Source organism: Notechis scutatus, unplaced genomic scaffold (assembly GCF_049901735.1).
Source record: "Notechis scutatus isolate UNSWTSFEM ecotype Mainland unplaced genomic scaffold, rNotScu1.2 NSCUCTG107, whole genome shotgun sequence".
Taxonomy (NCBI): Eukaryota; Metazoa; Chordata; class Lepidosauria; order Squamata; family Elapidae; genus Notechis; species Notechis scutatus.
Window position 1 is genome coordinate 2,029 of NW_028263001.1, and position 14,254 is coordinate 16,282.

Consider the following 14,254-nt stretch of genomic DNA (forward strand, 5'->3'; position numbering starts at 1 on the left):
AGATGCCAAAAGCAAAAGAGAGGAACTAAAGAAAGAATCTTACAGAAGTTGTATCTCCAACCATTTGGAAATCGTGAGAGATTTTGTCTTTACTAAAGTGAAGACCAGAGGCTAATATCTAATATCTTGTCTAATATCCATTTTTACCTCCATTTTCCATGGACAGAGAGTCCTAACACATTTCCTTTGGCAATCTTTTTTTTTTCTGCTCAGTCCTTTCCTCAGTCTGAATGTGTGGAAAATTGTCGTCCTGGATTTGTCAAGAGGGCTCGAGAAGGAGAGCCAGTTTGCTGTTACGACTGCGTTCCGTGTCCGGAGGGGACCTTCTCCACTCAGAAAGGTGGGTGACACCAGAGGAAAATGGGAGGCCTGATGGAACTGGATCCATCCAGAGAATTGTCATGAAAGTGTGAATTAAAAGACACTTTGAAGCTGAATTGATTTCTGGTTTATTTCCACAATGCCCCATTTCTTATCTAAACAGAAGAGCAAAAAGACTGTGAAGGAAGGGCTGCATAGAGAGAGGTAGCTGTAGCAGATTGGGCAAGCTTTACTACTGCCAGAGAAAATATTTTTTCTTTTTTGCTTGGATATGTCCTTCCTTCCACATTTACATCTCTAGGAACACCTGAGTTCCTTGAAACACGAGGAATTCTTTTAGGTCCACCTACTGAAAAGAGTTTTGCAAAGCAGTTTACATGGGTTCCCTTTGAGGAACACTAAAAAGATATTTCTGATATATGAGATGCACAATGTGGTGGCATGGACAGTTATGCCTGTATCTGGCTGCACCCGTATCACCACTGCTCCAATGGCCATTCCAAATTATTTGCAACAGTTACTTGATCTGCCAGCATCCTCTGAGGCAAGTATGACAAGAATTGCCATCTGGCAGGTAAGTTTCTCTAGAAAGATTAATTGATTCATTATTTACCTTTAGTAATGGAGGTTCCTATCAATATTCTGAACATTATAAAGGAAATCTTTCAAGTCCTAAGCCTTCACTCAATTTCATAGCCTATCAAAAATATATCGTAGGTATATTTTTTAAAAAATTGATACACTTATTTTCTGTCTCTGGAGATATTAAGAAATCCATCCTGGAAAATGCTCCTGATAATCACTTGTTGCCAAAGAACGTAAAATATATCTTGAAATGCAAAGGACAAAGAAATATGGGGTTGTTTTTTTTTCCCCCTCAGATACAGAAAAATGCACCAAGTGTCCAGATGATCAATACCCAAATAAAGAAAGAGTCCAATGTATCCCCAAAGTGATAACCTTCCTGTCTTATGAAGAACTTCTGGGCATCATCCTGGCATCTTTTGCCCTATTCTTGTTCCTAACCACAGGCCTTGTTTTAATCATCTTCATTAAATACCGAGAAACTCCCCTTGTCAAAGCCAACAACCGGGACCTCTCCTACATCCTCCTGGTCTCCCTCCTGCTTTGCTTCTTGTCTCCTTCTCTCTTCATTGGTCAACCAAGGAAAGCCACCTGCCTTCTCCAACAAACGGTCTTCAGCATCATCTTCTCGGTCGCTGTTTCTTCTCTCTTGGCCAAAACCATCACGGTGGTACTGGCTTTCCTGGCCACAAAACCAGGAAACCGAGCGAAGAGATGGTTGGGGAAGAGCTTGGCCAACTCCATCATCCTTTCTTGTTCTGCTGTCCAAATTCTCACCTGCTCCATCTGGCTGGGAGTTTCTCCCCCCTTCCCTGACTCTGACCTCCATTCCCAGCCTGGAGAGATCATCCTGCAATGCAACGAAGGGGCTGTTGTCATGTTCTACGTCACCCTCAGCTACATGGGCTTCCTGGCTGCCATCTGCTTCACGGTGGCTTTCCTGGCCAGGAATCTGCCTGGGGCCTTCAATGAAGCCAAGCTAATCACCTTCAGCATGCTGGTCTTCTGCAGTGTCTGGGTGACTTTTGTGCCCACCTACCTAAGCACCAAAGGGAAACACATGGTAGCTGTGCAGGTCTTCTCCATCCTGGCCTCCACTGCTGGTCTGCTGGGCTGCATCTTCATCCCCAAGTGCTACATTATCCTTCTGAGGCCAGAGCTGAACACAAAAGAGCATCTCACAGCCAGAAAAAATGTAAAAACATGAGATATAACATCATTATGATAGTGGAAGAATTGTTAGTGTTTCTTTTATTTGATTTCCATTTAGATAGTATGCAGGAGTCAAAGAAAATGTTCCCTCCCCTTTCAATAAATATTGCTAAAGAGACCTCTGTAAAATTCAGAGGAATTCAGCTGTTCAGCAACAGCTACTGAACATGACACCTTATAAAAATGATTTATGCACTTGTTCCTACTGACATCAGCTAAACATGTGGGTGGGTGTGAGAGAATGAGTAGGAAAAGAGGTCAGGAGGAAGCTTTGGGAACCAAACACCAGCCTGGTTGCCTGATCCTCTCCCTAAAAATACCAGAATGATGTGAAATGCCATGTTTGGCTGGCTCTTAGCTGAGGAGGGAAATCTTCATCCCTCTTATATGAGTCTTTCTTGATTTCCTGATAAAATCTCCTTTGCAGAAAGAATTCAGCAGAACAGCTGTCTGGGATTTCAGTTTGGGATTGTTTTTATTTTGGTGTGTACTTCACAGCAAAAAATAAAAAGTAAATAAAAAATAAAGTGTATAAAGAAATTTCCACTGTATATTTTTTTCATTTCCTCAATCAGAGAAATAATATACCAGTTTTCAGGTCCTTTAATTTTCCACTCTACAGTTTGTACCTAAAGCCTTTCTCTGCTCCTCCTCCAAACTTGTCTTGTCTGTGAAGGGCTGGAGAAGATGTCCAGAGAAAGGGGACCTTGGGACTCTTCACAGGAGGAGGTTGCAGGGATCCTGTCTCAAGGCAGCCGCATCATTGACCGGGTTACAAACCTTCAATGCTACATAATGTTCATCCAGGTCCCAGAAGGGGCTGAATAAGTGGGGAGGGGACTTCTCGGTTTCTAGGAAGAGGCACCCATGGAAGCTGCTCTGCTCTCCAACCACAGAGATTGCTGATCAATTGGGAATCCATTTTTATGTCTCATAAAGGCTCCTAACTGCGAATAGGATCTCTTTGCAAATTCCATTTGAAGGAGATAAGAAAAGCTCTGTTGGATCAGAAGAAGGTCAGTCTAAGATTCACACAATTCCCTCTGGTTCTCCCACAAACAGTAGAAGAAGGCCAAGACTTGTGGCTTTGTGCCATTGTCAGATTTTCCCTGTCCCAGACAGGCTTCTTCCTGGTCTCCCAGACCGTTGCTCTGTCCCTTTCCCATCTCTACTCTTTCAGACTCCCAGAGCCTTGACTCACCAGTCCCAGTCCTCCAGCAGGTGCTGGATTCCCCCTCAGGGAGTTTAAGGACCCCTCTCTTTTTGGCTACAGATGAAAGAAACAAAGTTTACCTGATCTGATCGCTCCTGGACTCTCCGAAGTCAAAAGGATGCGTGGGCGTCCCCAACTCAGATCAATTTCACAAACTCTCAGCCGGCATTTCGTCTCAGTTCTTTTTCCAAGGATCGTCTGGATTCCCAGTCACCTCGGGAGTCTGACCAAATTCGGGGAGAGGTACCTCTCAATGGGAGGTTGTGGCCACTCTCTTACCTGGTCCCCTCTTTCCAGTCGACCACCATCGAGGATCCCGGACGAGCCCCCAAATTGTGAGATGGTAGCTGAAAAGACCACCAGGATTCAAAGTTGATCCAAGGGAAAAGACTTTATTGAAATATACATCTGCAGATGGGTTCCACCCTTGGCAAGCTGGGAGGAACAAAAAACATAGCTTTTGCTCTTACTCTTATACCCTAAAAGTGACCCCCCCCAGTATACAAATGGCTTGATTTACAACCTATCTTTCAGGATACAAGTTACATTTTATCATCCTAACATATAACAGACACTTCCTTATCCGGTATCTAGCATTTCAAAGGCATTCCAAAAAGTGTGATAATTCCCAGCGCTTCAAAGACATTCCAAGATCAGTCAACATTTTAATCAGTGCTTGGTACTGCCTTTCCTTACTTCAAAAGAAAACATCCCTTTCATCATGAGATTTGAGTCATAAAATAGATACACTTCTCACATTTAGAAGTAAGTGAAATAAGAAGAACATTAGAAATGCAAATGGAGGGAATGCAAACCCATCACCTGAATGGCTTCCAAAGCTGACACTTACATACGACCAGAAGGCATAGAAGGAGGACTGTTAAAAGGCAGCATTATATGCAACATTTTTGTCACAGTGTTGATCATAGCAATGAGATGGTCTCCTAGGTAGTAATAGCTCCATGGACTGTTTCCATCCTGCTGCTCCAAACGCAGCGGGCACTTCCTTCTGTGCTTCCCAGAGACCGGCTGGGACACCAGCAGCATCAGAACAACAAGCAGAAGGTCCATAATTCATAAGGGTGAATCAATTCTGCTCCCAATTCTTTACAAAAACCACAGGAAGAGGTAGGAGAATTCAAAGCACTCTTACAAGAGGGAAACGTTAGTGGTTTTCCTGATTCAGTAAGAGACAGTTCAAGCTTCACCTGGAAAAGAAAGAAAAGTACATTGAAGAGCACAGCCCCTGCCTGTCTGAAAATGTCTGTCACACAGGTGCTTCTATCCTTTTTTTGATGCAAAATCCCTTCCATGTTGCTTCAATCTGGTGTTTACCTGAAAGGAAGTCACTGGAGAAGGAGCAGAAGAGGTCTCAAAGGCTGGATTGGTGACAGGGGGAAGGAACTTTTTCCTCTGGGGACACTGACCCTGGGGGTCCATGTGAGGAAGGTAGCTGGAAAAAAAACATGTTAATGAAAAAAACACAGAGACACCCCTGGGGACTCTGTTGTGTGTTGGTTGTGTCAGGACATGTCCAGAAAGTGAGGCTGGAGGAAAATAGTTCAACAACAAGGGAATTGACTCCCGCTGTCCTTCAACATGGCCTCTAGTCTGCAGAGACATCTGTGAGGAAGGTCAGCCAGAGCGATGGAGTTTGGTGACACTCTAGTTGGTGGCACTTAACTCTGGTGCTGCCTGTCTTCTGACACCAAGGAAGCCTTGCGCCCTGCCTAGTATTAAGATTTCCTTTCACCTCAGAACTTCCTAGGTTAATCCTTAAGTTGGAGCCGATTTTAAAACGGCCTGTGCCTGAAGTGAAATTACATTCCCCATCTTTCTAACAATAAAAACTGTTGGCTGGGAGCTGACTAAGAGGCAGGAAAGGGGCATCCTATGAACTGTAATATCACTGGGTGCCTAGGGAGGAAGTTATAGTGGGTGGAGGGGTTTTTCCCTCACTTTGCCACTCTATCTGTGGCCCTTCCATGCTCAGGTAGGACACTCGGCTCTTTTCCATTCTGAAGTTAATTGTTTTGTTAGTAAACAAATTGCAAGTGCTGTGAGGTCTGCAGCTGAGACCTTGGAGGCTCCCTGTGTTCTGATTGTGATCAGTTGTGGAGGGATGACCTGTCTCACCTGCACGAGGGACATTTGTTGGTCCACCTTGGCCTACAGGGGAGAGCTGGAGGGCTAAGTTATGGGAAGCTGAGGGGTGGGCCGTGGTCTGTCCTTGTGGTGAGGAGAACGGAGTCCGGTCCCAGGTCCTTTCCTTGGATGTGGCCCCACTGATCGTCCTTTCCCAGCCGCTGGAGGGAGAGACCAAGACCCAACTCCAGTCCGGGGTTCCAGGGCTTTGGGAGTCTGGAGCCTGATCTTTGGCGGTTCAGAAAAGAAGAAGAGGAGGGAAAGGAAAGAAAAGCTGTTGGTGGCAGAGGCCGGGTTGCCTGGGACTCCAGGGGGCCCACGAGTGCCCTCGTGCCAAGGGAAAGATGTCAGAGTATATTCATGAACTGGAATAGAGCTTGTAACAAGGTAAGCCAATGAATAGGCATAGCAACTAACTCAGCCAATGAGGACTGTTTGGAAACTGAAACTAGAAGTAGCCTAGGCAAGGCTCTGTATTAAGCTCTGCAACTCTGCAGCTATGTGAAGCTCTGAGTCTGTCTATTGAAGATGAAACCTACTTGCTTGCTTGCTTGCCTGCTGAGCTAAAGTGAAACTGATGTCTCTTTCCGAGCTCCTGAGTTGCTACTTGCAACATGTTTGAGTTTGCTCCACGTTGGAGAAATCTACAAATGGTTTGTAAAATCTACTTATTATGTTTATGATGATGTTAAATGAAGCCTCAGCCATCTGTGTTTATTTTTCTGGTGCTGAATTAATGCTGCAAAACCCAAGAACCCCCTTGGCCATGGGAGGGAGGGAGGGGATCTGCTCCAGGGAGACCGCGGCCCCTCCAGGCAACGGCCTCCAAAACGCCCGGAGCTCCTCCTGGGCCCCCGAGATGGGGGAGGCTGAAGGGGGAGCTGCTCCCATGGATGCCCAGGCTGCTGCTGGGCCAGCCTCTGCCTGTCGGGAAGTCCAGGGAAGAAGGGGGGAGGCTCCGAAAAGTGCCCGATCCTGATTCTCATATCCTCATGAAGAGGCCCTCACAGGAAAGGCTACAGAAAAGAAAATGGCCACTGCTGGGCCAGCTTCAGGGTTGGCACTCGCGGCCTGTAGAGGCCAGGCTGCTGACCGCCCCCTACAGGCAGTCAGAGGGACAGCTAAAGACCCAGCAGAGGAAGGACCCTGAGTGCTGGCTGTGGAATTCTGGGAGATGGAGTCCACACATATTCAGGTGGCTAAGGTTGAAGAAACATGCTCTTCTAGTAGACCCTGCACTGAGCAGTTGGACAGATCCCCTCTGAGGTCTCTTCCGACTCAATTTTTCCATTATTCTAACTACTTTCCTCTTTGTGGAGGGCAAAAGAATCCTCTCCAAAATGGGACTTTGGGCAACAAATGGAGGATGGTCTTTGCCCAGCTTTAACTGTACTTCTCACTGCCTGTGGAAAGCAGGTATAACTTAAAGGCCAGATCATAGACGACCCCCTACAGGCAGTGAGAAGGACAGCTAAAGCTGGCTCGGGCCCTGCAGTGTCCACCGCCATTTTGTGGCGGGAATCTCTAGTAAAAAGAGGGAAAGGAGGAAATTGGTTGCAGCTGGAATTGTGTTTGTGGGGGGGGGGGTTGTTTTTTTGTTTGCTTTTCATCCTTTTTTAACCATGTTCTGTGCATGAAATCCTATCTCTTCTTTTGGCACCTTGAATAAAATTGATCTTGGCTTAAATCCTGGAGCTTCCTCCTGGCCTTCTTGCCCCTCCTCAGGCGGGCTGAGCTCCTGACCCCCAAAGCCAGGCCTGGGTGGGGGAGGGCTTCCCATCTGATCCTCTCCTGGGTCCCCAGAGGGCTGGTTGGGGGAGGGAGAAACTTGGGGGGGTCAGTGTTCTGTACAAAGAATTAACATACTTGCAAACCCCGCGCTGCGATTGGCTAAAGCGCGCGGCAACCGGATTGGTCGGGCAAGCCGCCCGGATTGGTCCGTTAAGAATCTCCCGCTATTGGTCGAGCCAAGAGCGGGAGATTCAACGATGTCATTGGCGCGGGCCGCGGCTTGGAAATAAAAAGCCGGGGTTTTTCCTTCCTTTCCCCAAGCATGTACTGGAGCACAATAAAGAGCTGAACTTTGTCACTGACTCCGAGCTTCCTTCCTGCGACGGACACGACACTGGCGACGAGGGTGGGATCCAAGAAGGAACCACCAAGCACGTGTCCGGAGGAAGACAAAGAGCAACACGATGGCCGGCCTTACTCCGCCCGCACAATTCAACCCGACTACCGAGGACTGGGAATCGTACGCTGATCGTTTCCAGATGTACCTCGAGAGTAACAACTTGAAGGATGCCAACGGAAACAAGAAAAGGGCTGTTTTCCTGACACACTGCGGGCCCGCAGTGTTCAAAATGGCGAAAGCCCTCGCCAAACCCGCCGACGTAAAGACGATGGACTGGGCCGACCTTGCGCCATTGCTAAAAAACCACTACGCTCCCACCGTGCCCATCCTCATCCGACGAGACGAATTCTATCGGCGAAATCAGCGGCAGGACGAGAGCATAAACGACTTCATAGCTGCTCTAAGGGACCTCGGGGGTTTGTGCGAATTCCATGAACTAGACGACGTCCTCCGAGACCGCGTGGTCCTAGGTCTCCGGGACCAGGCGCTGAAAAGCCGTCTAATGGCAAAGGGGGACATCAGTCTCGATGTCGCCCTGGCAGAAGCGTCCGCCGCTGAAGCCACCAAGAAATCGGCAGCTCGACTACGGAAAGCGGAGAACGGGGACCGCACCGACAACCCCGAGGCTAATCGCCGAGAAACTGCCACACACCATGGCGACCTGGACTCCGCCTCGGACACCCCAGACGAAGGAGAAGAAGAAGACGTCCATCGGCTCCAGACACGACGAGACCAACGAGGTCGTAAGTCGGGGACCCAGTGTGCGGGTGCGGGGGCAACCACTACCGAGCAGACTGCCGTTTTTCGACGCGACCTGTCGGAATTGCAACAAGAGGGGCCACATCGCCCGAGTCTGCCGGCTTCGGAAAAATTACAGCCCCCGACGCCGAGAGCCGAGCAACTGGCGGCGAGACAACACCTCCCCCAGGAACCGAGAGCACCAACCCGACACTCGTTGGAATAGGGACAGCCGGGGCCGACGAAACGGGGGAGATCAACAGAGGGAGGAAACCCACCAGACACTCACAATTGGCCACGCCGAGACCAACGATAACCGTAAGGTCTACGTGGAAGTAAGCATCGAGGGTGAACTTTGCCGCATGGAGGTGGACTCCGGGTCCTACCTTTCCATGATCGCCTGGGAAGAAATCAAGCGACTAGTACCAAATCTCCACAAGGCTGAGCTAGAGAACCAAAGATTGATAGTCAAAGACTACCAAGGGAACCGCATCCCCGTCATCGGGACCGGACAGTTCAACGTAGCCTTCAAGGACCGCACCGCAAAACTTCCCATCACAATAGTGGACCGGAACCGACCAAGCCTCCTGGGACTCCAATGGTTCGCACCATTGGGCATCGGGGTCACCGGGATAAACCGCACTGAGGAAACCGACTGGGAACAGCAGCTGGCTAAGGACTTCCAGGAAGTATTCGACGGCACCTTAGGCAAGTACCGGGGACCCCCTATCTCTTTCAGTTTAGATCCAAACGTCAACCCCATCCGCCTAAAGCCGAGGCGGGTGCCTTTCGCGCTCCGGGGGAAAATAGACGAGCAGCTTGACAAGCTCGTCAAACAGGGGGTTCTGCAGCCAATTGATCACGCCCGGTGGGAGACCCCAATAGTCACCCCAGTTAAGCCAGACGGGTCAATAAGGATTTGTGGGGACTATAAGGCCACCCTCAACTGCGCCCTGCAACAAAGCGCATACCCCGTCCCAGTCGTGCAACATCTACTTCACTCACTGGGGGGGGGGCAAAGTCTTCGCGAAGCTCGACCTGGCACAAGCCTATCAGCAGCTGCCGGTCGATGACGAAACCGCCAAGCACAGACTATTGTCACCCACCGGGGGCGTTTCGTTGTAACTGACTCCAGTTTGGAGTCAGCGTGGCCCGGGATTTTTCAAAGCCTCATGGAGAGACTCCTACAAGGAATAAAAGGGTGGTCCCTTACTTCGATGACGTACTAGTATCAGCAACCAACCGGGAAGAACTAGAGGGTCGCCTAAGGGAAGTACTAGAGAAATTCAAAGGGGCCGGTTTAAAAGTGAAAAGGGAAAAATGCCAACTTTACACAGAGAAAGTCGAGTTTCTGGGATACCTCCTAGACCGACATGGCATCCACCCGACCAGGGACAAAGTAAAAGCCATCAAGGAAGCCCCGACCCCCAAAAACAAAACAGAGTTACAGGCATTTCTGGGATTACTCAATTTTTATAACGTGTTCTTACCCCAAAAGGCAACCGCGGCGGAGCCTTTGCATAGGCTACTGGATAAAACAACAAAATGGTCCTGGGGGACGCGTGAGGAAACCGCATTCAGGAAAACAAAAGACCTGCTAACCTTGGACGCCGTCCTCATACAATACAACGAGACTCTACCCCTTACCGTCACATGCGACGCCTCACCTTTTGGCGTCGGTGCCGTCCTCAGCCATACCCTAACGGACGGAAAAGAAGCACCCATTGCATTTTTCTCAAGAACACTTAGCAAGCCAGAAAGAAAATACAGCCAACTAGACAAGGAAGCCCTTGCCATCGTCGCAGCCGTAAAGAAATTCCACGAGTATCTTTACGGCCGTCGATTCACAATTATCACAGATCACAAACCGTTGCTAGGAATCCTGGCGGGAAACAGGGCCACACCGAACATCATATCCCCCAGGATGACAAGGTGGTCCGAATTCCTCGCCGTTTACGACTACCGGCTCACACACCGCCCCAGTAAGACAATCACCCATGCAGACGCACTAAGCCGTTCACCATTACCCGACCTCGACGACGACCCAGCACCCACGACGACCACCCTCAGCATAGAGGCGCTACCCGATCTGCCCATAACCGCGTCAGACATTGCTCGAGAAACAAATAAAGACAAACATCTGGTGCAGGTATTGCACTGGGTAGAGAAAGGGTGGCCGGAAAAAGACAACGACGAATCATTCAAACCCTTCAGAAACAGGCAAACCGAACTATCTCTACAGAAAGGTTGTTTGTTATGGGGGGACAGGGTGGTCGTACCAGAGAAGTTGCAAAGGAAAGTGTTAAAACTTCTGCATGACGGGCACCCAGGCATCGTACGAACAAAAGCCTTGGCCAGAAGTTACGCGTGGTGGCCAGGCATAGACAAAGAAATTGAAGGGTGGGTGGCCAGGTGTTCACGCTGCCAAGAAACCAGACCAAATCCCCCTGCCGCGCCAATATTAGAATGGGAGACCCCCAGGGGACCATGGTCTAGAGTACATATAGATTTTGCCGGTCCCACAAGGGGACACACATTCCTCATCACGGTGGACGCTTACTCCAATTGGCTGGAGGTAAGCGACATGAAAACCACCACAACTGAAGCCGTCACCAGGGTACTAAATAAACTGTTCGCGACCCACGGCCTTTCCTGATGTCATCGTGTCGGACAACGGGCCCCAATTCACCTCGCTGGAATTCGAAAAATTCCTAGCAGAAAAGGGCATACGACACGCCTTGACAGCGACGGCTCATCCGGCGGCCAACGGTAGGGCAGAATGGATGGTCCAATTCACAAAGAAAACCATCCAGAAAATCGAGCACGGGAATATACAGGAAAAAATAAATAAACTGCTTCTAATACAACATATAACCCCTAACACGACAACAAACAAAAGCCCGGCAGAATTACTGATGGGGAGGAAACTAAGGTCCCCACTTGACAGACTGCACCCCACATACAACCCGGAGAAGCCCCCGGACTCATCAAGCAAACGCCGGGCATTTAAGCCAGGCGATGCAGTCTACGCAAAAAACCTTACCGGAGACCCACTATGGGTACCGGCAACTATAACCCAAATAACAGGTCCCCATTCACACAGACTACAAACAACGGACGGACAAGCATGGAAACGCCACATAGATCAGTTAAGATCTCGAATAAAAAACACAACCGACACGCAAGCAAACACAGACAACCCCATTAACACTAACCAAGGGGGGAGGGAAAATACAGGGGACCAAGAAAGAATAGAACACAACCAACTATACTCACCAGATATCAGCCAACTCGAAGCCGCACCAGGGAAAAGCAGCCAAGCCAGCTCGACCAGCCCGGAAAGACCAAGCGGGAGCGGCAAAAGCCGCAGCTCGACCAACCCGGGTAGACCGGGAGGGAGCTGCAGCAGCGGGCCCACACTCCAGACGATGCCATCAAATAGACTGAGAGCAACAAAAACCCCGACCGAACAGGCCGGGAACCAGGAAACAACTGACCTGCGCAGGTCCAGCAGACAAGTACGGAGCCCCGCCTACTTACGGGACTACGTTGCGTAGGAACGAACCAAGAGGGGAGGGGTGTTCTGTACAAAGAATTAACATACTTGCAAACCCCGCGCTGCGATTGGCTAAAGCGCGCGGCAACCGGATTGGTCGGGCAAGCCGCCCGGATTGGTCCGTTAAGAATCTCCCGCTATTGGTCGAGCCAAGAGCGGGAGATTCGAAGCCGCCTGGATTGGTCCGTTAAGAATCTCCCGCTATTGGTCGAGCCAAGAGCGGGAGATTAACGATGTCATTGGCGCGGGCCGCCGCGGCTTGGAAATAAAAAGCCGGGTTTTTCCTTCCTTTCCCCAAGCATGTACTGGAGCACAATAAAGAGCTGAACTTTGTCACTGACTCCGAGCTTCCTTCCTGCGACGGACACGACAGTCAGGAAGGGGACCCCATGGGCCAGTGGCTCTTTCCCCCACAGCACTGGGGGGGGTCTCAGCACTGAAGGGCCTCCAAGGAGGGGGAGGGTCAAAAATGGGATCCCTTCCTCTCCAAGGGCATGTGGGGCAGGAGAGGGACATTGAAGACTGGAGGGTCACCAGGGAATCAAGGATTTTGCCCTTTTTATAAAAAGAATGTTTCTCTTACATACATATATATGTATGGAAGAGAGCTGATGTTTCTATGTTTTGTTTGTTTTTTAAAAATCAATAAAATTGTTTTTTTAAAAAAAAGAATGTTTCTCCTCCTTGTCACCCAGCAGAGGACACACACACCAGCCAAGGGGTTTTAATTTTACTCCTAGCAACTAGGAACAATGGATGGGTGAGAAAGTCAGCTGAGAAGCCACAAACTGCTTCAGATCATATCCATATACCACATTTAATGTCCCTTCCCCACCACCATCCCGTCAGAGCTGAAGAAGCTTCTGGGAGGAGAAGCAAAACATCTTCAAGGAAAAACCAAAAAGTCCAGCTGCCTCCTGGAAAAAAAAAAGCACCTTTGGGACAACCAGGACCTGGATGGCTGAGAATCTCCATAGACATATAACTCGCTTAACCTGGTCACTTCACCTATGGTTGCATTCCCTCTTGTAACTTTTCACCATGGTTTGTTTTCTGAGGTTGAGCCTGTTGGCCGAGGGTTCAGTCATGGGAACCCCAAAATACATTAATTCAGCTGGAAGCAAGACGAACAAGAGTTGACAAATGGAACAAGCTGGGACGCTTTTCTTCCTGCAAGGACCGTATTCCCACAACCTAGGCTGAGGAAATAATCTCTCGGCCACCCTGAGACACAACGCAGGTCCAGGGGCAGCTTCCTGAGAGCCTTTAACAAACCACAGATTGTGGCAGCTGCTCCCCCTCCTCTCCCCCGGGGTCTCCCCTGAGGCAAACCCAGAAATCAGGCTGCGGAGATTCCTGACTGAGAAGGGGCTTCCTCCCTTCCGGGCACAACCAGCCCTCAGTGAGACATGGCAGAGGATATTGTGAAGGAGAGCAACCTTGTTACACATCAGCCTGGCATTCAGAAGGAAGAGCCTGAACCCAGAGCCACCTAGGACCCGATAGCCAGGCACTGGGAGGAGAATCTGAGGGACATGCAGCAGATCATCCTCTGCTCCTCAAGATCAAGAAGGACCTGCCTATTCCCTCAACCTCTCCCTCTTGCTCAGCCCCCAGTTCTCCCTTCTTGGCCAAAGTGGACACGTCCATGTCTCCCCCTCCAGATAAGAGACACAAATCCGTTATCAGTGGATTCAAATAATCCAGCACCCCAACGGCACCTTCCTAGCCCTTGGAGGTCTTTTGTGGAGCTTCGCACACAGAGCCTCAGAGATGGGGGTGTCGCAAGGGTACCCCCACCAAGTCCATCCACACAAGTGAGGGAAGGGCCACCAGTCCCCCCAGACAATTTTCCTGGGTGGATGTGACAAGAAATCAGTTCACACCGTCCACCACACTGTGATCTCAGCTACAGACCTGACAGCACCCAGTTTGTCTCATAAACGGATGAACTTCAGAATGGAAAGGAAATGCCAAGTGCCCATGAATACGGAAAAGCAACAGGTAGAGTGGTAAAGAGGTCAAAAAAATTCTACCCACTCTATAAATTTGTCACTATTTGCTCAATGATATAGTCCATAGGCTGTCAATTTCCTGACTATTTGTCAGTTCTCATCCAAAAATGGATACCATTAGTAAAGATGGAAAATGTAATTTCACTTTGGGCATAAACAATTTTAAAACCAGCTCCAATATAGGATTCATGTCTGTAGATATATTATGAGAAAATCTCCAACAGGCCCTACTCTAAACTTTAGGAAGTGTTCAATGTTCGTTGCTTTCTTGGCGTTAGAAGACAGGCAGTACTAGAGTTAAGGGACATCAACCTCGAGTGGCATCAAAGTCCATAGCT

The 14,254-nt window shown here is 49.2% G+C and overlaps 1 protein-coding gene across 1 annotated transcript; it reads left to right on the top strand.

Moving 5' to 3' along the window:
* Positions 1-213: 213 nt before the first annotated feature.
* Positions 214-2,121, top strand: LOC148128718 (vomeronasal type-2 receptor 26-like; the record flags this gene model as incomplete). The annotated part of the gene is made up of 2 exons (XM_087948481.1): positions 214-340; positions 1,203-2,121. Coding segments are annotated over 2 exons (1,038 nt in total), but the record flags the coding sequence as incomplete, so codon positions are not given.
* Between the last annotated feature and the right edge of the window lie 12,133 nt (positions 2,122-14,254).